The following is a 24,836-nucleotide window of genomic DNA, read 5'->3' as shown; positions in this document are numbered from 1 at the left end:
ACGGCCGGTCGACAACGGACCAGATCTTCACCGTACGGCAAATCCTCCAGAAATGCCGTGAATACCAGGTCCCAACGCATCATCTGTTCATCGACTTCAAAGCGGCATACGACAGTATCGACCGCACAGAGCTATGGAAAATTATGGACGAGAACAGCTTTCTCGCGAAGCTTACCAGACTGATAAAAGCAACGATGGACGGTGTGCAGAACAAGAACAGCGTAAGGATTTCGGGTGAACTATCCAGTTCATTCGAATCTCGACGGGGACTACGACAAGGTGATGGACTTTTCTACCTACTATTCAACATCGCTCTGGAAGGTGTTATGCGACGAGCCGGGCTCAACAGCCGGGATACGATCTTCACGAAATACGGCCAATTTGTCTGTTTTGCGGATGACATGGATATTATTGCTAGGACATTTGGAACGGTGGCAGAACTGTACACCCGTCTGAAACGTGAAGCAGCAAAGGTCGGACTGGTGGTGAATGCGGCTAAGACAAAGTACATGCTGGTAGGTGGGACTGAGCGAGACAGCCTTGGCAGCAATGTTACGATAGACGGGGATACTTTCGAGGTGGTGGAGGGATTCGTCTACCTCGGATCCTTACTGATGGCTGACAACAACGTGAGCCGTGAAATTCGGAGACGCATCATCAGCGGAAGTCGGGCCTACTAAGGGCTCCAGAAGAAACTGCGTTTAACGACGCGTAGTGCGTCATCAGCATCATTGAAATCTCACTCGAAATTTCAAAGTGATAAAACTCAGTTACCAAAGCGCAAATTCGAATGAAAATGTATCATCCCATATGCTCACTTGTGGTGAGTGTGATGATACTTTTTCTACTGCGTGGCTGCAAAATTTCCCGTTTTTTATCACTTCAAAAACGCGAGGCAAACAATCATTGGAAATTAAAAAGTCAATGATTCCTATGAAAATTCTGTGATGCACCAAGTCACCTTAAAAAAGATTCACCCCCGCACCAAATGTACCATGTACAAGACGCTAATAAGACCGGTGGTTCTCTACGGACACGGGACATGGACGATGCTCGAGGAGGAACTTCAAGCACTCGGAGTTTTCGAGCGACGCGTGCTAAGGACGATCTTTGGCGGCGTGCAGGAGAACGGTGTGTGGTGGAGAAGGATGAATCACGAGCTCGCTGCACTCTACGGTGAACCCAACATCCTGAAAGTGGCTAAAGCTGGACGGAGACCGTGGGCAGGGCATGTTGCAAGAATGCTGGACAACAACCCTGCAAAGCTGGTGTTTGCTAACCATCCGGTTGGTACAAGAAGACGTGGAGCGCAGAGAGCACGATGTTAGGACCAGGTGAAGCGTGATCTGGCGAGTGTTGGGCGTGACCGACGTTGGACAGCTGCAGCTGCAAATCGAGTATTATGGCGGCAAATTGTTGATTCAGTATTATCATGAATTTGATGTTAACTAAATAAATGAAAATGAATGCATCGCTATATTTCATATATTTTGGCATCAAGAACAGCAATGCAAAATAAACAACAAAAAATCCCATGAAAATTAAATTCTTCTAAACAAATAAAACATTATTTGATGCAATAACCGGAATGCATTATGTTAAAAATGAGTTTTGTTATTTTAAATCGAAGAGAAATGTTATTTTGAAAAATAAACATTGTCATTTCAATTCATAAAATTTGTTGTTCTAAAATTTTTTTTTTGTAGAGCTACTAATAACCCTTGACAGCTCAAAAAAATATTTTTGTATATTTAAAGTCATCATGCGCATAGAAGCTATAAAAGCGCATTATAGGCCGGCAAATAATGCAAATTTTTTGTTGCTGAAATACTTAGATCATTTAAGTTTGAAATTCTTTTCTCTGCGTGTAAAACTGATGCGCGCGAGCAGCATCGCGTTGCTGCTGTTGATTCGCGCCCGATATCGTTGGGCCCTACCGTAGCATCGTCATGATGGATATTGAATCTATCATGCGTGCTCAAATGCATGTTGGCATGTTGAAGGCCAGTTGAACGGAACATCCTTCTCCAGATGCGTATCGAGGGGTCGTCTAATTGATGCATTCTCGGCACAAACTTTGAATAGCAGTTTACAGCGCCCGGAAAAAAAACTTAGCTTCAATTTTCTATGCCAGTCTGTTGAAACGATAGAGTCCACGATGAGTGTTGATTGTCAAAATCGATGATGCTGAAGAACTTGCATCCATTCAGCTTGGTGAAGATGTCGTCCGGAATTGGTAACGGGTAGTTGTTTGTTTCCAAAGCTGCGTTCAAGCCAGTCTTCTTCATGGTGACGACTGGTGCAGTCCATTGCAAAAAATCTATGGGTGTGATGATCTCGAACTGCTCCAAACGTTCTAGTTCGGCATCGACCTTTACTACGGGTGTGAAAGGGACTGGACGTGATTCTGGTTTCAAGTAGGGTCTTGTTCCATTTGGGCAGATGCACGTATGTTGGGCACTTGCTACTATCTCTCTCTTCTTGGCGTAACGTCCTCATTGGGACAAAGCCTGCTTCTCAGCTGAACACCCGTGCGTTTACCGCTTCGGCTATTGGGCCCCTACTTGCTACTATAACTTAGCCAATTTCAAACCAATTGATTTGAATTTTTGTACAGGATTAGATACTGTATGTATTTCACCATGTGCCAAAGTTAAGTTATTAGGTATGAAATTGACTTATTGATAACGCCAAGTTCCCAAAATAGGTGCACCTGCCCAAATAGTACAATACCTATAACTTGACCTTTGTCTTCTTACTGTGTCCGAGCGATGATTCGATGATCGCCCTGAACGTAGCTGACTACAGATTGATGAAAAAGGTTTGGAGCTCAAACAATTTCATCCAACCGAGAACCAAACAAATTGAGGCTTGGATGGGTGGTCACAAAGCAGCTGCCGTTTTCGGTAACGCCTCCACAGATGATTGAACAGGCTGGATCTCTGATAAAGTTAAGAGGTTTTTCAGTTGCCGTTTAAGCTTCGTTTTTTGTAGGCAATCCAAGCTTCTCCCAGGTTTGCTTCAAAATGATGGAGATTCCGATGCTGTTTGGAGCTGAATCTTGGTCCTCACACCGCAGATGACAATGTTCACGTCTGGTTTCGCAGTTCAATTGATTCACTGCAAAAATTCTATTCACGCTTGACTTCTTCTTGGTCTTGAGCTTCTTCCCTCCGGAATTGGTTTCGTCGAAACGCAGTTTCAGGAAAAGATTCTCATACATCTGATACCACCGGTCGAAAACCACAAGTAGAGGTCGGCGACCTCATGGGCGGCCGCGAACGCACTAGCTGCACGCGGTTGATGAAGAAGACCTGGGATCCCTACACTTTCGGGGAAGCTGGAGGAACATCATCCAAGACCGACGAAGATGGCGCTCTACTATACGCTCGGCGTTGAGTGAAGTTCCTTTGTAACCAAAAAAGGTATCAAGGTAATGGTAATTATGATAATTATGGCACAATTTTCCCAGATGGAGAAGAACGTGCTTCTGGAGCCGACCTATAGGTATACTGATCTAAGGACTGTATCGGAAATTAACTATAAACGTTCACAATTGCCTGAAAAATAATCTGTTCGAAATAAACATAACTTTATTTTTGGAGATACTATAAAAATCTCTTAAATAGAGAATGGCAGTTCTGATTTTCAAAAAATAATCATTTAACTTGGACTTTTATCTCAAAGATTGCACATATTTTTTTAAAATTTTGGACACCTCCTAAAAACTTAAATTTATGCGAAAACATTGGGAAAATATTGAATTTTTTCTCTTATTTTTGCGCAAATATATTCTTTTCCAGAATGCTCATGACATAGGAAAATTATTTTTACCAAGAAAAATTCCCTCCACAGTTTAGGGCAATTCTTAAAAATGAAAAAAATGGCCATTTTTCGAGGAACTTATTTTTTATGCGTCTTTAAAGAACGATTACGCAAATAAAAAATACATAATGTTGAAAATTTGCATTTTTTTTCGATTGGGTATGTATTTAAATCTATTGAAGAGGTAGTTTTACCAGAGAACGAAATTTTATAACCTCTGAAGATATTTAAAACAGAGCGTCAAAGTTCGACCAAAAAGTAGGTGTTTTTTAGGATAGACCATATTCTTAATGTTGGTTGGAGGTTTTTCTATCCAAAATAAGAATTTTAAAAGTCGGTTTTGAGTGATATGTTATTGTTACATAACTGCTAGTAATAATATTATTTTCCAGATTTTTCCCCGTACAAAATTATTTTGCTACAAATGTTTGAATCGTTAAAAATTTAAAGAAAAAAAGGTAGTTTGTACAGATTGTTATTTTGTGTGGTATACTTATAGAACCATATTTTCGATAACACTAAACATTTTTCAAATTTTCAATTTTCAATTTTCAAGCTGTTATAAACTTAACTATATTGTGAAGATTTCATGGAAGAACCGGAACCAACCGTGCGTTGAGATAGAGCATTTTAAATGTTTATAGTTAATTTCCGATACAGTCCTTAAGGCAAAGTGTTTATCTGTTGCAAAAACAACTAGGCACACATTACAAAAACCCGCTAGACTTATACCGTTTTTCTTTTTTAACCTGGGTTAGAACTGGATTGGCGGAAAATGTGTAAACAAACAACGTCAAACAAACTTTAGTACAAGCGAAACCGAAGTCGGGTTGGGGTTGAAACTGTGATCTGATCCAGTTCCAACCCAGGTTGAAACTGGATAATAAAGAAAAACGGCATTAGACAATATTTTATGAAATCAGTGCATGACAATATTTGCTCTACTTGAGATTTAACGGTTTGAATGTTTGTCATTGATTTTCTATACATCCCTCATCTCATCTGAACAATGATTAAAACACAAATTATAAAGTTAACTTTACACGATCCCTTATTTATGTAAGCGAGTATTATTCGCCATTACTCTAGCAGCACTGCTCCTCAGTATCCATACAACCACACAATCATGAATGGAGCAGTGATTAAATTCATGGTGATACTCCAAAGCGGTTGTTATTATTTAGGTGTTGAGTGATTATCATTCTAGTTGCTTTCGAGCCGGTGTCACCGTCGGTCAGTTGACTTGTGCTTACTTTAAAAAGAAGATAACTTAAGTATATGCAATTTTAGAAGTATCATTTTTCTAGCCAATTAGTGTAGATATCTGTGCATAATTATTGCTTTGAAGAGTGCTCTGGAACAAGGTGAACGATAGGTTCATGCACGTAAGATAAGGCAGCGTGATATTCGTTTTCATAGAATACTAGGATCTTGTTATCTTTCACAACTATGATCTCGTCAATTGTTTCGGTCTTCCAATATCTTTCAGTGATTTATTCTAATGTTAAATTTATTATTTCACTTGATAACAAAATATATATCCATATTCTTCTAATTCAAATACTATCCTTCAAACAATGGGGCTTACGATCCATCCATTGAACTTTGCTCGCGTATTTACGCGCAAATGAATGTATTACACGACCCGCTGGTTGTTGGTCTTGCTATCAGGCCAGCCTAGCAATCGCATCCATAAAATATACCCATCGACTACTGCGACTGCTGCGAGTTCATTTTAGTCAGTCTCATACGTAGCTTCACGCGTGTATATCTTCACGTCCATCGCCCCGTTTAGTAATTGCCTTTATTTTCTACTTTCGTCCATTATTGCCATTCAATTTTCGCTAATCCCACCGTTCATGTCCAGAGGCAGTGTTATCCTTAGCGGTTTTAAGCGATTGATAACGGGAATCGCAAGTAATCGAGATAATAATTTCTTTCGATCAATCTACACCAACAGCAGCGACAAGGTTCACACAATTTATGACCGTCGGGAGTGCAAACAGTTGTTGTTGCCGATTGCGATACGACGAAGCCTGTGTTCATCATCGTCATCACCATCGACGGTAGTAGTAGGCCACAACCAGCAGGAGAAGATCGACATGAGCGAGTTCAACACAATCAGCCGGTGAGTAGAAGAAGTTCAATGGATGCACGCAGTAAGCCATGAATGAATTCATGCTTTATCAGTGTTAGTTGGGTAGAGCACTAGTTTTCGGCGTGTGGTACTTTTATTTTTTCGATAAAACTTTAATTTTGAAAAAAAAAAATACGTAGTAAACTCTACTCTCTAATTTGAATAGACTGACGCGTTTTCCCTTTTGGAAAGTGTCAAACTAAAACATGTTCTAAAAATTGAATGAATGTTTTTGGCTCTTAAGTAATTGCTTGAAACGGCTTCGTCATCAAAATTTCTATTACTATTTATAGTCAGATATAATTGTTTGGAAACAGTTTTTGGGAACATTTATGCATTTTCTAAGAAAATTGCATACTTTAAGGCGTTTTCTTGGGTTTTTGACTTAACCATCAAGCATTTCAAAAACATGTAAAAATTGTTCCCTTTTTGCATTACCGCGCAGAAGTAAAACTTTTATATAGGTATTTAGGGCCGGTTTAGGGGAAGGGGCACAGCTCTGGGCCTCAACATTCAAAGACAAACGTCTTGAAATCTCGCTTCAAAAGTGCATTAGAACTTCAGAAGCGCAAATCAAACAAGCTTTAAACAACAGTGTATTTTATTACTCTTTTCTTGCTGACTTGTAATAAGCTTAAAATAAGATCAGGTGCGCTGTTTTTGTTTACTAAGAAATTTGTGCGCTCTAAATCGTAAGTAGGTTCCAAAGTCGGCCATAGGGCACTGCACTATTTTGATTTTGTAAGGGATTTTGACGTTTCTTGGCCTTGTTGTTTACAAAATTTCTGTTAGAGTGAAAGAGAAGGAGAGAACTTCGTGCAGTGTTCTATTATAGGATTCTAACACGTCTGTCCTTAAGGGTCTCTACAAAACTTCACTTCACGAAAAAAAAAACAGTGTAAACACACTCTTGGTTTGATTTTTATCACAGGAACTTCTGATTAATGCCAAATTACTGGTAAAATGTATGTTAAATGATTTGGTTTTTAATCAAAATACTTCAGCTATCTGTTCAGCTACTTACGAATTGGGTTTTTAGGGGTATCCGGATTATTTTATGATTGGATTCTCCACCCTAAAATTAGTAAAATTCCAAAAATTTCATAATTTTTGGAGTGCGGGAACTATTTTTAAAATGCATGGGATTTTTGTTTTTTGGTCGGGTCGAACTGTCATTTTAATCGATTAATCTGTCATTCTATCCACTTAAATTAAAACTGTTTTGTTATTTTAACCATCATAACAAAGCTATTGGAATCCAATAAAATCACGTTATACTCAGAAAAATGAGCTCTATCGATTAGGCTATAGAAAGTAGCAATATTTTATTCACTAAACAACCTAATTGTTAAACTTTTTCAACAAACGTGTTAAATTGTTCTAATCAGTTTTGAAATTGCGCCAGATGTTCAACCGGAGTAAATTTTCATCACAATTTTAGAGCGTCTCCGTCATGAATGATTTCTTTACGGTATCCAAAACTCTGTAGACTAAAAAGTCCAAAGGTGGCAGCTGAATATTCTTGTCCGGGAGAAATAGAAAATTAGAAAATTTTGATGAACATCCTATCGCCTTTGTGGATGAATTCGAGAAGCGGAACGTAAAATAATTCTTGGAATTCTGAGTTGAAATTTGACTTAACAAACATATGACCGATTCAAATAGAATCCTAGATTGCGGAAGCATTTTTAAATAAAGGTAGGGTATGTGTGCCATCATTAATCTCACGTTACCATATTCATCTTATTCGAAAACAAGCGATTCTTGCATCGATTGATTCCGTTCTTTTTGTTTTCATGCGTGCTCACTTCTAACAAAAAATACAAAAATATGAATCAAAACAATCAACGCTTCAATTCTTTGTTTTTCGTAGGATGAAAATGGGAGCCACATGCTTAAGAAGGGAACCAATACCCTACCTTTGCAATGATTTGGAATTTTTAGGCTTTGAATTTAGGAACAATATAATAAAGTTCTTGACAGATATTCCACAGACAAACAGACGTAACACCTTGAACGATTTTCATGGAAATCCATCGACCAGTTCACACTACCATCACCTGGTGGAAAAGTTGCACGAATCACTGTGTTGTGCAATATCGTCAACAGAAGGCGCTAGTTTAAAATGTCAAACGCATAGAAAAACGATGCGCGCGCTTCTGGTTGTGAAAACCACAACTATGAAAATTTAAAATGATCGTTAAAAGCGTGGTCGATGAAAATTTCGCAAGTGTTACGTCTGTTTGTCTGTGGTAATTCGGCCTGAAAAGATGCCAGAAGTTTTATTAATACCGTCGTTCGGGGTGACATTGGGCCTAGAGGGTAACATTGGTCCATCGATCCCATGGATTCGATATAAGTCAGAGAACCCGACGGTAGATGCAAAGTATCTTAGAATTATATATTCTAGTAGTCTAGCACACGATATGCATTCCCGTCGTATTCTAACCATGCGGAATAGTGGCCCAATGTCACCCCACTTTGGCCCAATGACACCCCGCACGACGGTATTTATCGTAGATTTCCGCAATTTTAGAGGAGAATAGCAAATTAATAACTGTGAAATAACATAACCTGTTTTATATCTTGTTTTGTTATCAATTATCAATACATTGCTTCTCCATAACATCTTTTGTTGGACAATCTTATTTTGTTATGATCATGGTATTGGTGTGCATTCATCGAATAACATGAATAATATGTTTTGTTGTAAGACAAGTTTAGTTATTATTGTTCGGTTCCGAACGTTTATTTGTTTGTATTGTTTGTGTTTTGACCAATTTTTTGTTTTGTATGACCCACTCTGTATGTTAATGCCCAAAGAACCATCTTTCCCTTCATTCCCCTTCCCATTTGACCCATGTTCCCCCATTCATCGTAATTTGTCTTTTGAATGATAAGTTTACCAATACCTTTCCCTAATTAGTCTTAAGAAAAGTAAAATCCTTCTAGAAGCTTCTCCCGTTCTCCAGACCAGTCATTTTTTGTTGTTTTTGTTGTATCTTGTCATTCCCACTGAAAGGGGAGGAGCCTATTTTGTAGTAGTTACTGTCACACATTACTGTATTTTGTAGTATATAAGTAAGTCATGTAGCGCAGAGCGCATCAGTTTTATTTTACACGTCATCGAATAAACGTCATCGAGAAACGAAGTCACCCGGAGTTTTTCATTCCACCAACCAGCCATCATTCCTGCCTCCGCTGCCGAAGCGAAGCGGCCGATCGCTGCTGCTGCCTCGAGATACAGTCCACCGCTCAACCGAGCAAATCCCGGAGAATTAGCGCTGTTCCTTCAAACCGCTCCACAACTCGACCCCACCAGTGGTAATCGATTGTGGATACCGGTTTGACTGCACACGGACAGACTAATACTCCAGAAGATGCCAACCGAACAGTCGTTGCTGGAGCACCAACAAGGAATTTTCAGTGCCCCATCGGTCCGCTCCACGATCAGAGCTTTCCGGTAACCTGTTGTGGATACCGGACCGACTTGCACACGGGTTCAACTGAACTTTCCTGGCCTGTTGGTGTTGGCCAGTGGCAAATTTCGGCTGCCCTTCTTTGGTTCCGTTCCCCGTCCGGATCTGCCCACATTGTGCACCGCACAATTATTGAACCACAGACAAACAGACGTAACACTTCGAACATTTTTCGAATCAAATCATAGTCACGGAAACATGTTCGCCCAATGCTAAAAGGACTTAGTTTGGCCGACCATCAACTAGGTGGCGGTAGTGGGCAAACGTCAAACTCGAGCAAAAATGATGCGAGCGCCACGGGTGGTCAGTTGGCCAACTATCAAATTTTCAAATAGACCGTTAAATCGGTGTACGATGCAAAATATCAGAGTGTTACGTCTGTTTGTCTGTGATTGAACCATTGAAAGTGTTCGAAATTGATAATCAATAGCACAACAATAACATGTTTCGATATCAAAACTACATCATGTGATGGGGAGCTTGTGCATATTCTCTCATCAGTTACACTTTCTCTTTTTTGTGGCATTACACCCTAACAGAGCCGACTTCTCAGCTTAGTATGTTATAAGAACTTTGACAATTATGACCTGTTTTCATTTGTTCCATTTTTGTTTCAGCTACGAATACAGATACAGAGTAAACATACATCAGCGGAGATAAATTCAAGCGAACTTTATCCAATAGAACATAATGCCACGATTCCAATAAAAAAATGTTCCTGGAAAACCATTTCAATAACTTGTTTTGTTAGTTTCAATAACAACTTAATAACAGTGAATGCGGAAAATATTTCGATAACAAATTTTGATATTAATATGTTATTGATAATAATCGGAGAGCAGAATTTGCTATGATATCAAACTCGTTACTAAATAAGTTATAATACTTATTATATAAAATTATTCGCTTTGTCTCACAAAAATAACATGAGGTTCATCACTCTGACATAAGAAATATTTTCAAATGATCAAAAAATACTGTATTCACCTTTTAATTAATTCTAAGAGATTTGAAGTCGCAAGATAATCGAACTTTAGTAATTTCTATATTATCAAATACGACTAGCTTCGATTTCCACCTGTAATTTATAAACTGTTGTACTTTAATTGTTTTCGGAGCCCCCAACTAACATTGATTGTGAATGTAAACGTCAACAAAGCAAGCCCTATACCAATAAATCTGGCGAACTTAATTCACATGTATTTATATGCTGTGCGATCAGCTTCTATGCCACGAAGTCATAGCTCTTTTCTCGGCTCCTATGTTACCACTAACTGAATAACATCTTGAAAAGGCGCTTTTTCAGCCCTTTCGCAGTTGTTAAATAATAGTTATACGGCATCCCCAAATTAAACGATTAAATATAATTAGGTTATGGATACCGCGACGCAATACATGTGGAACTGGAATTATCACTTTTAAAATTGAATAATTAAAGTACTTGCCGCTACTTGGAATCGAACTCCCCATCTCCGTATCCACTGGTCCCGATGATGTCCTCGCTGCCACACTGCTATATATAAATAACATAGAAAATAGCCCGTTTTGTTTTTCTCCAGACAAGGCTTCATAATTGTGCCACAAGAAACCTTACCCAACTTCATCTTGCTGCAAAAGCTTGTGAAACGTCAAACGCAATAATGTTTACATTGAACAAGCTGTGTGGTTGCGCCAACAGATTCTTCTTCACAGCTTCTAGCTGAAAGAGTGTTCTTTAAACGGCTACGAAGCGCTGCTGTTTTGTGTTTTGACAACATTACAAAACGTACTGTATAAAAGCAGCTGTTGTATTGGCTGGGACTCTTACTTGATTTGCACATCTTCCGGCATTGAATTGAAGTGCAATAAAAGCAACCCAAATAATTTCACAGCAAAGAGATGGATAGCTGTAAAGAATTTGTGTAGTAGCTATATATTCCGCTTAAAGTTTGTTTTGACAATAATGTTTACATCCGACAAGCCGTGTTGGTATACCAACAGTTTCTTTATTACAGCTTCTAGCTGTAATGAAATCGCATAACGGCCTTCAAAGCGCTGCTGGTTTGGGGATTTGTCAGTGTGACGAATTGTACTGTATAGTAGCAGCTGTTTTGTTAGTGGGGACTCCTATTCAATTTGTTTAAGTTTTCACATCTTCCGGGAAATCTCCGGGAATGGAGTGGAGTAAAGACAACTCCAGTGACAAGTGATGGATTTCTGAAAACCGAGTTCGGTAGCTGTATAGTGCTTGTTTTGCAGCTTATGATTTATATTTGACTAGCTTGCCTTTTATTCAGCGTTGACTGCTTTTATTCGATGGTTACACAACAGAAAGCAAATGACTGAAGCTTATAGCGCTGAAAATGTTAGTTGGAACGGCATTTGCGTGAACTTCACTCGTTTCGTCAAATCTTTTGTGGAATTAACAAAAATGTGGGAATAATTTTAACAAAACAATGTTTTTTTTCTCAGTTGGTGGTGAACTGGGTGGTAAGTGAGTGGCCGAAAACACGTGGATTTGCACGTGTCTGCGCTGGAACTATCGGTTTTAAAATTGAATAATTAATGTACTGCCGCTACTTGGAATCGAACTCCCGATCTCCGTATCTACTGGTCCCGATGATATCCTCGCGGTTACACTGCTATAAAATAGCATACTTTTTTGGCCATCTAAGGCCACCCCATCCCCTCCAACCTCGTAGACTTTTATCCTTACAAAATTTTCGAAATTTGTATGGAGCGTAGACTTTGGCCAGAACTCAACCCCCTTGGAGTCTACGTAGTTTATGGCAGGCCCTTATAAATTACTGTAGAAATGTCAATATCGATTGAAATGACTCAAAGAATTCCAAAGTAGGGGTAGGCGGGGCATTATGGACACCCGGGGCAGAATGGACACCCTCAATATTTTGAAATATGCGAACTTTTTTGAACTTTCAATGAATGGAGAATATAGTCCATTTGTCTAAAACGTAGATTCAGGAAAGAAACATTCGAAATTAAAATTATACTTGATTTTACACGAAAAAGTTGCGTCCTCCTTTTTTTGTGCATGGAAATTATAATTTTCACACCATCTAAAATAAGATTTAGTGATTAATTTATTGCAGGTCGATTAAAACCAGATATTTCTAGAACACATGCAAGTAGTTTTGCTGTATCTACATGCTTAACATGTTTATATTTTCTTCTTTATCATATCAAAAATCAAGTTTGAAAATATATTCTGCTGCCGGGGCAAAATGGACACTCACCTTTTTGAAAGAAGCGGCAAGGGAAAAATATAACCTAAATCACAAACCAACCAAATTCTTCGATTTCAGTATATTTTCGGTTAAATGTTCACTATAGTAGACATAGGGTGAAACAAATTGGTCAAAAAACGACAGCAGTGGAAAATAGTTGTTCTAGGCACAGCTGTACATGCCAACAAAAACGAAGCTTTATCCAAAACACCCTGAATTAAAATTAACTGAACAAAAATGAACTACTTCGGCGTATTATTCATCCATAATAGTTGTTTTGTAATGAAATGACTCTATAGGTGTAAATAATGTACGAAATTCGTAAAAGACTCATGGTGTCCATATTGCCCCATGGTGGTGTCCATTCTGCCCCGTATGCTTGAAGACGGTCATGAAAAACTAACATTTTTCATAACATTTTTTGAAGTGGATAAATCATTTTTCTTCGTGAGCATTCTTATGCAATAGATGCTAAATAGACTTAAAAAGGATACATGTATCAAAAAACTAAACTTTTTTGACATCTTGCCAGGTAAAGTTGGCAAAAACCTTAGGGTGTCCATATTGCCCCGCCTACCCCTAATTTCCGTTTGAAATTTAATTTGTAACTTGTCTCCATGTCTGAATTGTACCATCATTAGGGCTTTTTCTAGCATAGATAGTCTATCAGAAATATCTTTTAAGTTAGGCCGAAAAATCTCAAAAATAATTGGATAAGTTTTCTTTTATTCTCAGGCCCTCCGCTCACCCGGAGTTACTGGCAAACAATACCTACTTTCCTGACCTGCCCAAATCGGGACCGTTGACCAAATACCGAGAACAATCCACCATCGACTGGCGCAAAGTGAAACTAGCATTCCACGATGAAGCATCCCTGGAGCTCCAGCACAGCACGTGGAACTTTCTCCAGAGCCATCCCTTGTTCGCCAGACCCAACCGGCCCCTATCGACCGATGAGAGTCGCCACCTGGCGACGAAACAGATGTATGTGATACACGACGCGAACCTTTTCGGCATTGACAAGCTGCTGGAGCGGCCTGACTTCGTGGCATTCTTCAACCACGTGCTGATGGCTTATGAGCCCAGTTTTGCCGTTAAGCACTCACTTGGGTTTGGGATGTTTTCGTCGGTGATCCAGGCCTTGGATGTTGGTCGGCTGTCTCACATCATCCAGCAGAACCAAAGTGGCGAGATTTTGGGAGCCTTTGGATTGACTGAGATTTCCCACGGAACCAACGCCAAGGGAATGCGTACAACGGCAACCTATGATGTGAAAACCAAGGAGTACGTGCTGAACACACCGGATTTCGAAGCAGCGAAATGTTGGATCGGGAACTTGGGTAAAACTTGCACCCATCTCATTTGCTACGCTCAGCTCTATACACAGGATGGAAATCACCACGGATTGAACGCCTTTGTAGTGCCGATACGGGACCCAAAAACCTTGAACGCTTATCCGGGTGTGGTAGTGGGAGATCTTGGAGAGAAGTCCGGTTTGCATGGAGTGGATAATGGATTCGTCATGTTCAAGAACTATCGCATTCCACGGGATTATCTGCTGGCCAAGACTGGTGACGTTAACGAAGAGGGGAAGTTCGTATCACCGTACAAGGACGAAAGCAAGAGATTTGGTGCGTCGTTGGGAGCGCTGTCTGGAGGCAGGGTTGGAATTTGCGGTAAGTTAATTTGTATTTAGTAGTTTCTGAGTGACATAGGTTGGTGACGGGGCCGGAAGGTAAGCAGGCATTAAATAGTTCGTAGTCCCAGGTTTTAACTTAGAGTTCTCTAAAAATCTATTTCTTTTATATTATTCATAAAATGTGATTTCTCAGGACTTTCACACTGCGATCCTCGAAGACGATGCTCGAAGACTTAAAGCAGGCACTCTTCGAGCATGGTTCCATAGCAGATCACCGCGGTATTATAATTGCTTGCGGTACTGGTGGTCTGAGCAAATCTTTCTTAACCAGTGTTTCTTCATGGTTTCACACTTAACCTTTACTTTGTACGCCGGACTTGGGATCGTTTTTCCTCAGAATATGGCGCACTCCAGACTGTGTCAAATTTTGTAAATGAGGTCTTTCAGCCAGCAGGCAGTTCTTCGTCTTCCCATATCTTCAGTAGAATATGGCGTAGTATTTCGAACAACCGGCACCTATTGTGGGGAGCCTCGTAGCCGTGCGGTTAGGGTCCCCAAACTTCTAATCGCTATGGGGTAAAGGTTCGATTTGCAGGACCACGCTGTTCTTTAGAATGGCTCTTTGATTGTCTCTTTGAACCTTAACTAGCATTGGGACCTCTTTTTTCTTCTAAACCATGGGGGGCAATCTGCTCAACAGACACCCGGACAGAAGGTCCATGTAGTGTGGAGTTATGGACCGTCTTCTACCAAAAAAATAAAAAAGGACTTTTTCCTCGACTCACTAAACAACAATCCCATGGTCGCCAAACCATTCGTCTCTCCGTAATCACCAAAAAGGCATTGCTTCAGAGAGGGGCTCCGGAACTCAGTCCGGACTTGGGGCCTTACCTCCGCTAAGCGACTTTGCTATCCCAGCAAATTCCACATCGGTGACTCGCTCCTCATCGCCAGCTCCAGTCCCCGGTTGTCCTACGAAAGAAGGAAAAGGACTATGATCATGGCGCGGAGAAAGCCCCTCGATAATCCCCTCCAACATCTCTAGAGATTGCTCTGTAGGAGCCATTACATCTTTCGTCTTGGCCATAACGATCCTGTAGGCGTCACCTCACGGGTTCGCATTGGCACTCTGCCAGAGACCCTCAAAGCAGGCCTTTTTGTTTGCTCTTATCTCGGTCTTCAGCGCGGCTTTAGCAGCGGCGAACACCAACCGCCGTTCGTTTCGCTCTTCCTCTGATCGTGCTCGCTGCATCCACCGCCTAGCTCGTAGGCAAGCGCGGCGCAGGACTGCGTGGACTCAAGCGCCACCAGTAAGCTGGTGATCTTCCATTTCTATGGTGGACTCGCCTAAGCATGGTCGCATCGCACGCACGCGAGAGTACAGCTACCAGCTCGTCACCGTCAAAACCAAGTAGGTTTCGCTCACGCGGAGCGCTTCCCTAAATACTTCTTTGTCGAAGTATGATGTCTTTCACCTGAGAGGGCTTGACCTTGGCCTAGCTGCCGCTTCCTCTACTTGCTGCCTGCTGTAATTGTAGTCGATACTCCTTCTCTTTTACGTCTTCTTGGTTCGGCGTCCCTATTCTCCTCGACCTGTGGCTTTTTCTTCTTCTTCCGCACTTTTGTCGAAGGAGGGTCCTCCCCTTGGTTTACCCTACTCTGTGGTAGCTGAGGGCCTAAGAACGGTCGCAACCTCCTGTTTCCTTCCATCCGGGACGGGCCAGCCTTTCTAGGCCACCCTTCCCAGCTTTCCGGGACACGTGGCAGGGGTTCGACTTTCCGGCATTACTGCCGAGTTTCGGGGCTAGTATCTTCCTAGCCTTGCGGGCATCGCCAGACGCTCCTCAACTCACGGCTGCCTCACTCACTTCTGCGAGAGCTTATCACAGTCGCACACAGCAGTCGCATCCGCCACACTTTTTGGACTTCCCGTGTAAGCGAAGGCCTCCATCTATGTAGACTTCGTAACCTTTACGTCCATCGATTTACGAAGTCGCAACAGAGCCATTTTCAGGTCCTTACTTATGTTGGACTTCGTGGACGCAAAGTCGATGATCTTGCCAAGCTGCTGCTCAGCCACCGCGGGCAATCCTTCTCTCTTTTGGTTGTTCGTCAAGCCCCGGGACTGTAATCCCTACTGCCTCAAGCATTGGGAGCTCTACAGATAGTCCATTGTCGTTGATACCTAACCTCCCAAAATTTCTGAAGACACTTTCATAACTAGCACTTGTAACTCGGACCTTCAATAAATATAGTTCGTCTACATTCACAGGTATTGCAAACATTTACCTCACGAAGGCCATCAGTATTGCCATTCGCTACTCGGCCAGTAGGAAACAATTCGGTCCCGATGACAACTCCGAAGAGCTACCGGTTCTCGAGTACCAGTCGCAACAGTTCCGGCTGTTTCCCCATTTCGCCAACGTGTTCACCATCAAAATGTTCAACATATGGTTTGCCAAGATTTACGGAGATGTTCTGCTGCGGATGTTGATGGGCCAAAAGAGCGAACACGTGGGCATGGAGCTACACGCGTTGTCTTCGGCCGCCAAACCGGTCTGCACGTGGGCTGCCCGGGACGGTATTCAGGAGTGCCGCGAAGCTTGCGGAGGGCACGGATTCCTGAAGCTCTCGACCTTAGGTGATCTGAGAAACGACAACGATCCCAACTGTACGTACGAAGGGGAGAACAATGTTCTCATACAGCAAGCGTCGAATTGGCTGCTGAACATTAGAGCACGTGGGTTCGACGCGTTTGGGGTTGTTTCACCGCTCGGATCGGCCGCCTTCTTGAAAGAATCCGCGAAGATTCTAAATTCGAAGGCAAACTGGAAAACTTCCCAGCAGGCAGTAGATGTTCAAGGTAATGATTACCTACATATTAATCTTGTTCAAGAGTGTCCATTTATTTTTCTAAACTTATGTAGGTCTACTGGAAGCCCTCAACTGGCTAGTGGCATTCTTACTTGAGGAAACGTACGCCAAGATGACGTTGTTGAAACAGAATGGCAAGTCGTCTTTCGAAGTTCGAAACGAGTCGCAGTCGTTCTACGCAAGAACATTGTCGATTGCGTACGGCGAGGTAAGTTTTGCGATTGCATTTAGGTTCAGTTTATACAACTCAATCATCAAACTTCCCTCCCAAACAGAGAGCGCTGATCTACGTAGCGGATAAGTTCTTGAAAAATCTTGAAGACGGCGCGGAGAAAATCGCTTTCCAGCGATTGGTTTCACTTTGCGGATCTAACTTTGTCTTGAAGTATAGTGGCATCTTCTACCAGGGCGGATACTTCGCTCAGACTCCCAATGCGATGAACCTGCTGCAGCAAGGTGTTCTGGAACTGCTTCCCCTGATTAAGACTGATGCCATTTCGCTGGTCGATGCCATTGCTCCCCCTGATTTTGTACTTAACTCTCCCCTGGGCATGAGCGATGGCGAAGTGTACAAACACATGGAGTCGGCCATTATGCAAGCACCGGGAGCTTTGGAACGGCCACAGTGGTGGCGTGACGTGGTTTATAGGGACTACATCAAAGCGAAACTGTAGAATATTTGAAAATAATAATGTATGTGATAAACAACTTCTTGGGATATTATTTGGGTAGACAAATAAAAACAGATTTAAATTTTTAACACCTCTATTATTGATATTATGAAAATGACAGCCATACCCAAGGAACAATGCAAAGTCATAAGCATGCATGTTGAATTATTGCTGGTTCATAACATTCTCAGCTGAACAAAGCCAAATGCTGAATAAGAGGCTGAAATGACGCTATTTACATGGGCGTAGCCAGAAGGGGCAGGGGTGCCGCCTCCAGGAATTTTTCCATAGCTTCCTTCAGTGATTCTATCATGGATTGCTCCAGAGATTTTTTCAAGTATTCCTCAATGGGTGTTGCGCACAACAGCGCATTTTAAATTTAAACTTACATCGCAATATTAAATAGACACCCCTGAATAATACTAAACTAGATGTACACTTCTATATACAATAACAGACGTAAAGTAGCATTGCTAAGGAGGAGATGTGTGAACTACGAAAACAACTATTTTCTGTAAATGTCCCACCGAATTTGTAAGTAGTGTTTTTAATGTGAATTACGTTAAACCTAATAAATGTTTTTATACAGCTTTGTAGCTGATTATCTACAGATATGCTGTCTTTCATTCTGCTGGAAGAGTCGGTCGTTAGTCCCCTCCTGCAATCGCAACAATGGGTTTCACCAGATATTCCTCAGGGAATATATCCTGGGATATTTATAGAGGTTCCTCCAGTGAATGTTCCAGTCCTTTTTTGAGGATTTCTCCAAGAATTTCTCTAGGGATTACCAAAGGAATGTCAACATAAATTCTTCTAGGTATTTCTGCAAGTGTTCCGTCAGAGATTTCTTCAGGGATTTCTCCATGTAATCCTTCAAAAAATTCACTAGAGATTGCTCAAATAATTCAAAGTGAACCAATTCGATGTATTTCAGCAGGAATATCTTCCAGAAACCCGTACAGGAAATTTTACCAGACATTAGCTTACAATTCATCCAGGAGTTCCTTAAAACATTATACAAAACATTCTTTTGGGAGTGCATCCAAAGATTCCAACAACAATTCGTCCAAAAATTATTGCAGACATGGATTCCTTCGTATTTTTTTTCCTTCAGATTTTTTTCCGGGAATTTGTTAAGAAAGCTTTCTTGCCATTGGTTCTAGGATTCTTCCAGGTTTTCCTTCAAGAATTCCTCCAGAGATTCACCCGGGAATTTTTTTCTGCGTTTCTTTCAGGAACAACTCCAGGGATTATTTTATAAATTCCTCCAGGTATTCCCCCAGGAACACTTTTTAAGGAGTTCCTCTTGGAATTCTTTCAGGAACTCCTCCAGGAATTAATCCAGTACTTCCTCCAGGAACTGTTTATGGATTCTCTTAGGAATTGCTTCCGGGATTCCTCCTGGGGTTTCTTCAGGAACTCCTGCAGGGATTCCTTCAGGAACTGCTACAGGGGTTCCCCAAGGAGTTCCTCCACGAACTCTTCTTAGAATTCCTTCAGGATTTCTCCGAGGATTCCATCTGCAGTTTCTTCGGGAATTCTTCCTGGGATTCCTCCAGGAATTTGTCAAGGGATTCTCCAAGGAACTTTACTTAGGATTCCTTCAATAATTCATCCTTGTATTTCTTATGGAACTCCTCCAGGAATTACTTCAGTACTCCCCTAGGAATTCCTCTTAAAATGGCTTCCGGGATTCCTTCTGCAATATCTTAAGCAACTCTCCTAAGACTTCCTCCAGAATCTCTCCAAGAATTCCATCTGCGGTTCCTTCAGGAATTATTCCTGATATTCCTCTACGAATTCCTTAAGAGATTCAATTTCTTCAGCAATTCCTCTGGAAGTCCTGCGGGAGTTTCTCTACAAAATCCTCTAGGAATTCATATAGAGATTCTTCCAGAAATTTCGCCTGATATTTCTCCATGAGTTCTGCTATAGATTCCTTCAGGAATTCCTACAGGCATTCCTCTGTCTAGGATATCATCCAGGGATCCTTCCAAGACTTCTAACAAGATTATTTTTTTCAGAGATTCCTTCAAGAAACCTTCCAGTTTCCTCAATGCATTCCTTCAGGGCTTCCTCCAGAGATTCCTCCTGTAATTGCTTCCGCGGTTCTTCCAAGAATTCCATCAGGGAGTTCTACAGAAATTTATCCAGGAAATCTTCAAAGGCTAGGGCATGGGCAAGGCAAGGGCTTCAATTTCCAAGGATTTTTTTTTTCCGGAGACTCCTACAGAAGTTCATCCAAAGATTTCTCCAGGAATTCCTTCAGGGAATCTTTCAGAAATACCACCAGGAATTCCCCTAGGCATTCTTCTAGAGATTTATCCAGGATTTTTTTTCAGCGATTCCTCCGGGAATTCCACAAGATATTCCTTCAGGAATTGCTTCAGGGACCCCGAAAAAAAACCCTCTAGGAATTCCCCAGGAGTTCTTCCAGGAATTTCTCCTGGGATTGCTTCAGAAATCCATGCAGGCATTCCTCCAGAATTTCATCCAGGAATTTATCCAGGGTCTCTTCGAGGAATTACTCCAGGAATTTCTTCAGGGAATCCTCCAGGAATTTCACCAGGAATTAACCAAGGAATTCCATCATAAATTACACTAGTTTACAAAATAAAACGAAAGTCGTGAACTTCTGTAAACGACCAAAATTTTTGAATCATAATTTAGCGCTGATTTCGAAACCGTGCTTCAAAAAATTTAAAGTAGAACAGTTTTTGAGTTTTAGCTCAATATCAAATTTTACAACTTTTTAATATATGGAATTCAATAAAATTCAAATATCTTGCGTTTTGTTCAACTAATTTTAAATGTTTTTCCATAAATTGAAAGCTGAATATAATACCATTCTATCATCTGAATGCAGGTTTTACGTCAGATTGATAAAATTCAAGATATATTCGAGATTTTGGGGAACGTTCTCCTTAAATTTTAGCAAAATTTCCAAAAATATATGAACAAATGTATTTTTTTCAATAAGAAAAAAACAAATTAAAAATCCTTTTTCATGTTTTTTTTTTGACATATCATATGTAGGCGAGATACAGTAAAAAATTCAGCTCAATCGGAACATTAATTACAGAGAATGGGGTGTGTGAAGTGAGCGGTTTTGCTTAAAAATAGAACAAAAATCGATTTCAAATCATCAACCTTGTATGGAAAGTCGAAAAAATTTCCGCTCTACTGTATTTTTTTTTCTTTCGCGTTTTCGAACTCAGGGCATGGTTCTACACCAAAAACGATCATCAGCTTACCGACTTCGAAAATGCTGTAAACTAGTGTTATATCAGCAAATCATCCAGTAATTTCTCTAGGAATACCTTCTAGATTTTTTTTTTTCAGGAATTCCTCCAATAATTCTTCAAGGTTTACCTCCCGGGATTCCGCTCAAAATTTCTGCAGGAACTTCTTCAGGGATTTTGCCTGGGATTTCTCCAGGGATTCCTTCAGAAATTCCTTCAAGGATTTCTCCAGAAATTTCTCCAGATTTTTTTTTTCTAGAAATTCCTCCAGCAATTTCTCAAGAGATTTTTTTCAGAAACTTCGCCCAAAGTTCCTCTAGAGATTCCCCCAGAAATTCATCCAGCAATTGTTGCAAGAATTCCAAAGATTCCGCCAGCATTTCCCAAAGGAAAACCTCCAAGAATTCTGCCAGGCATTCCTCCAGGATTTTATCAAGGAATTCCAGAAATTCTCCAGCAAATACCCCAAGAATTTCTTCAGGAATTTCTCTAGGTAGTGATCCAGGAATCCTTCAGAAATTATGCCAGCAATTTCACCAGAATTTTTTTCAGAAAATCTTATGAGGATTTTTTTCAGATATTATTTCAGGAAATTCTCAATGAATTTCTCCATGGATTTTCCCAGGGATTTCTCCAGGAGATAATTCGAAGATTCCTCTAGGAAATCCTCCAGAAGTTCCTCTAATGATTCTTTCAGCAAATCTTCTAGGGATTTCTTCAAAAACTCTTCCAGGAAATTCTGCAGGAATACTTTAAGGAATTTTTCAGGGATTCCTTCAGGTATTTTGAGGTATTCATGAATTTCTTTAGAGATTCCTCCAGGGATTTCTTCACAAATTTATTCAAGGAATTTCGAGGATTTCTCCAGGAATGCTTCCAGAAAATCCGCTAGAAAATCCTCCAGGATTTTATTAAGATTTTTTTAGATATAGAAAAATAATAGAATTTCTCTGGAGATTCCTCTAGAAACTTATCCAGTAATTCTTTCATAAATTCGTCTAGAGATTTCTCCAGGACCCACAGTAATCTCTCTAGGAATTCCCCCAGGCATTCCTCCAGGAATTCCTCCAGGAATTACTTCAGGAATTTCTTCAGGAATTGATCCTGGACGTCCTTCAGAAATTATTAACAATTCCTCTAGGGAGTCCTTCAGGCCTTTCTCCATGAGTTTCTCCTGAGATTCCATCAGGAATTGCTTCAGGAATTTCTCCAGAGATTTCTCCACGAATTTCTCCTGGGATTTTTCCATGGATTCCTACAGGAAATCCTTCAGAAGTTGCACCAAGCATACTTCCAGCAAATCCTCTAGGGATTTCTTGAGAAATTTGTCCAGAAAGTTCTCCAGGAATACCTTCAGTAATTTTTCAGGGATTCCCCCAGGTATTCCTCCATGGATTTCTCCACAAATTTCTTCAAGGATTTCCCAAGGATTCTACAGGGCTTCCTACAGGCATTCCTGTAGGAATTACTCCAGGGATTCATCCAGGTGTTTCTTCAGGGATTTATCCAGGAAGTCTTCCAGGGATTGCTCCAGGAATTCCTTAAATGATTTCTTCAGAAATTCCTCTCAGGTTCTGTTCAAAAATTCATTCAAGAGATTCTTATGAAATTTCAGAAATCCTTCTACCATCTTTTCAGGGATGTACCCAAGAACTTCTCTAGGAAAACCTGATTTTTTTCAAAAATTATTTTAAGAATTTCTGGAGAACTTGCTACTAGCACCACGTTGATTTATGTAGATCAGGTGAGCTTTTTTAACATATTGTACAAACTACTACAGCGTGACTGCTTTAAGGTTGGTTAATTAAAGCTTTTAGATTATAATGTTATTATATTCAATATCATCGTATTGCATATAGTTATAAAAGCTAGTAGGTACAAATTTGGTAATGGTGCTGAGAATCTATTTTTAGATTCGAGGTTCATCAGACTCTCAGTTTTGGGAAAGCTTTGAAATATGTGTTTGGAAACAGATAAGGACTGTATCGGAAATTAACTATAAACATTCAAAATGCTCTATCTCGAAACACGGTTGGTCTTTTCATTCCGGTTCTTCTATGAAATCTTCACAATATAGTTAAACAGCTTGAAGAAATTTGGAAAATGATTAGTATTTTTGAAAATATGGTTCTATGAGTATACCACACAAAATAATAATCTGTACAAACTGTATTTTTTTTTAAATTTTTTTAACGTTTCAATAATTTGTAGCGAAAAAAATTGCACGGGGAAAAATCTGGAAAATAATGATTATTACTAGCAGTTATGTACACATAACATATCACTCAATACCGGCTTTTAAAATTCTTATTTTGGATAGAAAAACCTCCAACATTTAGAATATGGTCTATTCCAAAAAACACCTACTTTTTGGTCGAACTTTGACGCTCTGTTTTAAATATCTTCAGAGGTTATAAAATTGCGTTCTTTGGTTAAACTACCTCTTCAAAAGATTAAAATACATATCCAATTGAAAAAAATGCATATTTTCAACTTTATGTATTTTTTATTTGCGTAATCGTTCTTTGAAGACGCATAAAAAAAGAGTTCCTCGAAAAATGGCCTTTTTTTCAATTTTAAGAAATGCCCTAAACTGCGGAGGGAATTTTTCTTGATAAAAATAATTTTCGCATATCATGAGCATTCTGGAAAAGAATATATTTGCGCAAAAATAAGAGAAAAAATAGAATATTTTCCCACAATTTTCGTAATTTCAAAATTTTAGATATTAAGATTTAAGAAATATTAAAAACATATGTGCAATCTTTGAGATAAAAGTCCAAGTTAAATGATTATTTTTTGAAAATCAGAACTGCCATTCTTTATTTAACAGATATATACAGTATCTCCAAAAATAAAGTTACGTCTATTTCGAACAGATTATTTTTTAGGCAATTGTGAACGTTTATAGTTAATTTCCGATACAGTCCTTAACATATTTTGTTATCATTTAGGGCCGATTTCTTCACCCTGGCTTAAGCGTTAAACCTGGTTTAACTGTATGGGTAAGCCTGGCTTACCGGTTAAGCCGGGGTTGAAGAAATCGACCCTTATGGCCGATTTCTTCACCTCGGCTTAACTCGTAAGCCAGGCTTACCCATATAGTTAAACCTGGCTTAACGCCTAAGCCAGGGTGAAGAAATCGCCCCTTAGTATTTTTATGTTATCGCGATGGACCAAAATCATCGATAACAAAATTTGTTTGTCACCAATTGAAAAAGATGATAACAAAAATAACAAAACGATAACACCGATAACACAGTTTATAATCAAAGTGATATCAACTCTCAACTTTGTTATCCGCCTTTTCTCGGGTTTACAGATGTTTTAGGTCATCCAAGAACTCTTGCGGCTATAATACGTACAAGCGTGATCAATTTGTTGTTTTCATATTACTGATACGATCCATGGAAGATATTTCTGTAGACTACTGATTAACAAAAAAGTTCAAGATCTTCCAAGAGCTGTCGTGTAAATGAGATCTACAAGTATGATCAATAGGTTTCTTTCACATTATTATTGCTATGCAAAATCCTACAGGTCCATGGAAGAAACTTTTGTAGAGTAGTGATTTTTTAAGATGTTCCAGGCCATCCAAGAACTCTCGCGAATATAGGCCCAAAGATCTACTGGGATAATCAATGCATTGTTATTACATTACTGATGCGATGCAACATCCTACAGGTCCATGGAACATAGTCTCGTACAGTACTGATTTCCAAAGATGCTCAAGGTCCTTCAAGTA

General features: G+C 40.0%; 1 protein-coding gene across 6 annotated transcripts; it reads left to right on the top strand.

The window, feature by feature from the left end:
• The first annotated feature begins 4,971 nt into the window (after positions 1–4,971).
• On the top strand, positions 4,972–17,938 carry LOC109427905 (peroxisomal acyl-coenzyme A oxidase 3). 6 transcript variants are annotated; one of them, XM_029872529.2, is made up of 6 exons: positions 4,972–5,058; positions 5,786–5,953; positions 13,401–14,341; positions 16,577–17,167; positions 17,232–17,386; positions 17,454–17,938. In XM_029872529.2, exons 2-6 carry the CDS (start codon positions 5,928–5,930, stop codon positions 17,850–17,852), a joined length of 2,112 nt encoding a protein of 703 aa, XP_029728389.2. In that variant the 5' UTR covers positions 4,972–5,058; positions 5,786–5,927; the 3' UTR covers positions 17,853–17,938. The 6 variants fall into 6 exon arrangements, with proteins under 6 accessions (XP_029728389.2, XP_029728388.2, XP_029728386.2 ...); XM_029872528.2 differs by having other exon boundaries at positions 5,005–5,099; XM_029872526.2 differs by having other exon boundaries at positions 5,026–5,210.
• The last annotated feature ends 6,898 nt before the right edge of the window (positions 17,939–24,836 follow it).

This window comes from Aedes albopictus, chromosome 2, assembly GCF_035046485.1.
Source record: "Aedes albopictus strain Foshan chromosome 2, AalbF5, whole genome shotgun sequence".
In the NCBI taxonomy this organism is placed as follows: domain Eukaryota; kingdom Metazoa; phylum Arthropoda; class Insecta; order Diptera; family Culicidae; genus Aedes; species Aedes albopictus.
This window is presented reverse-complemented; position numbering and strand designations above follow the sequence as displayed.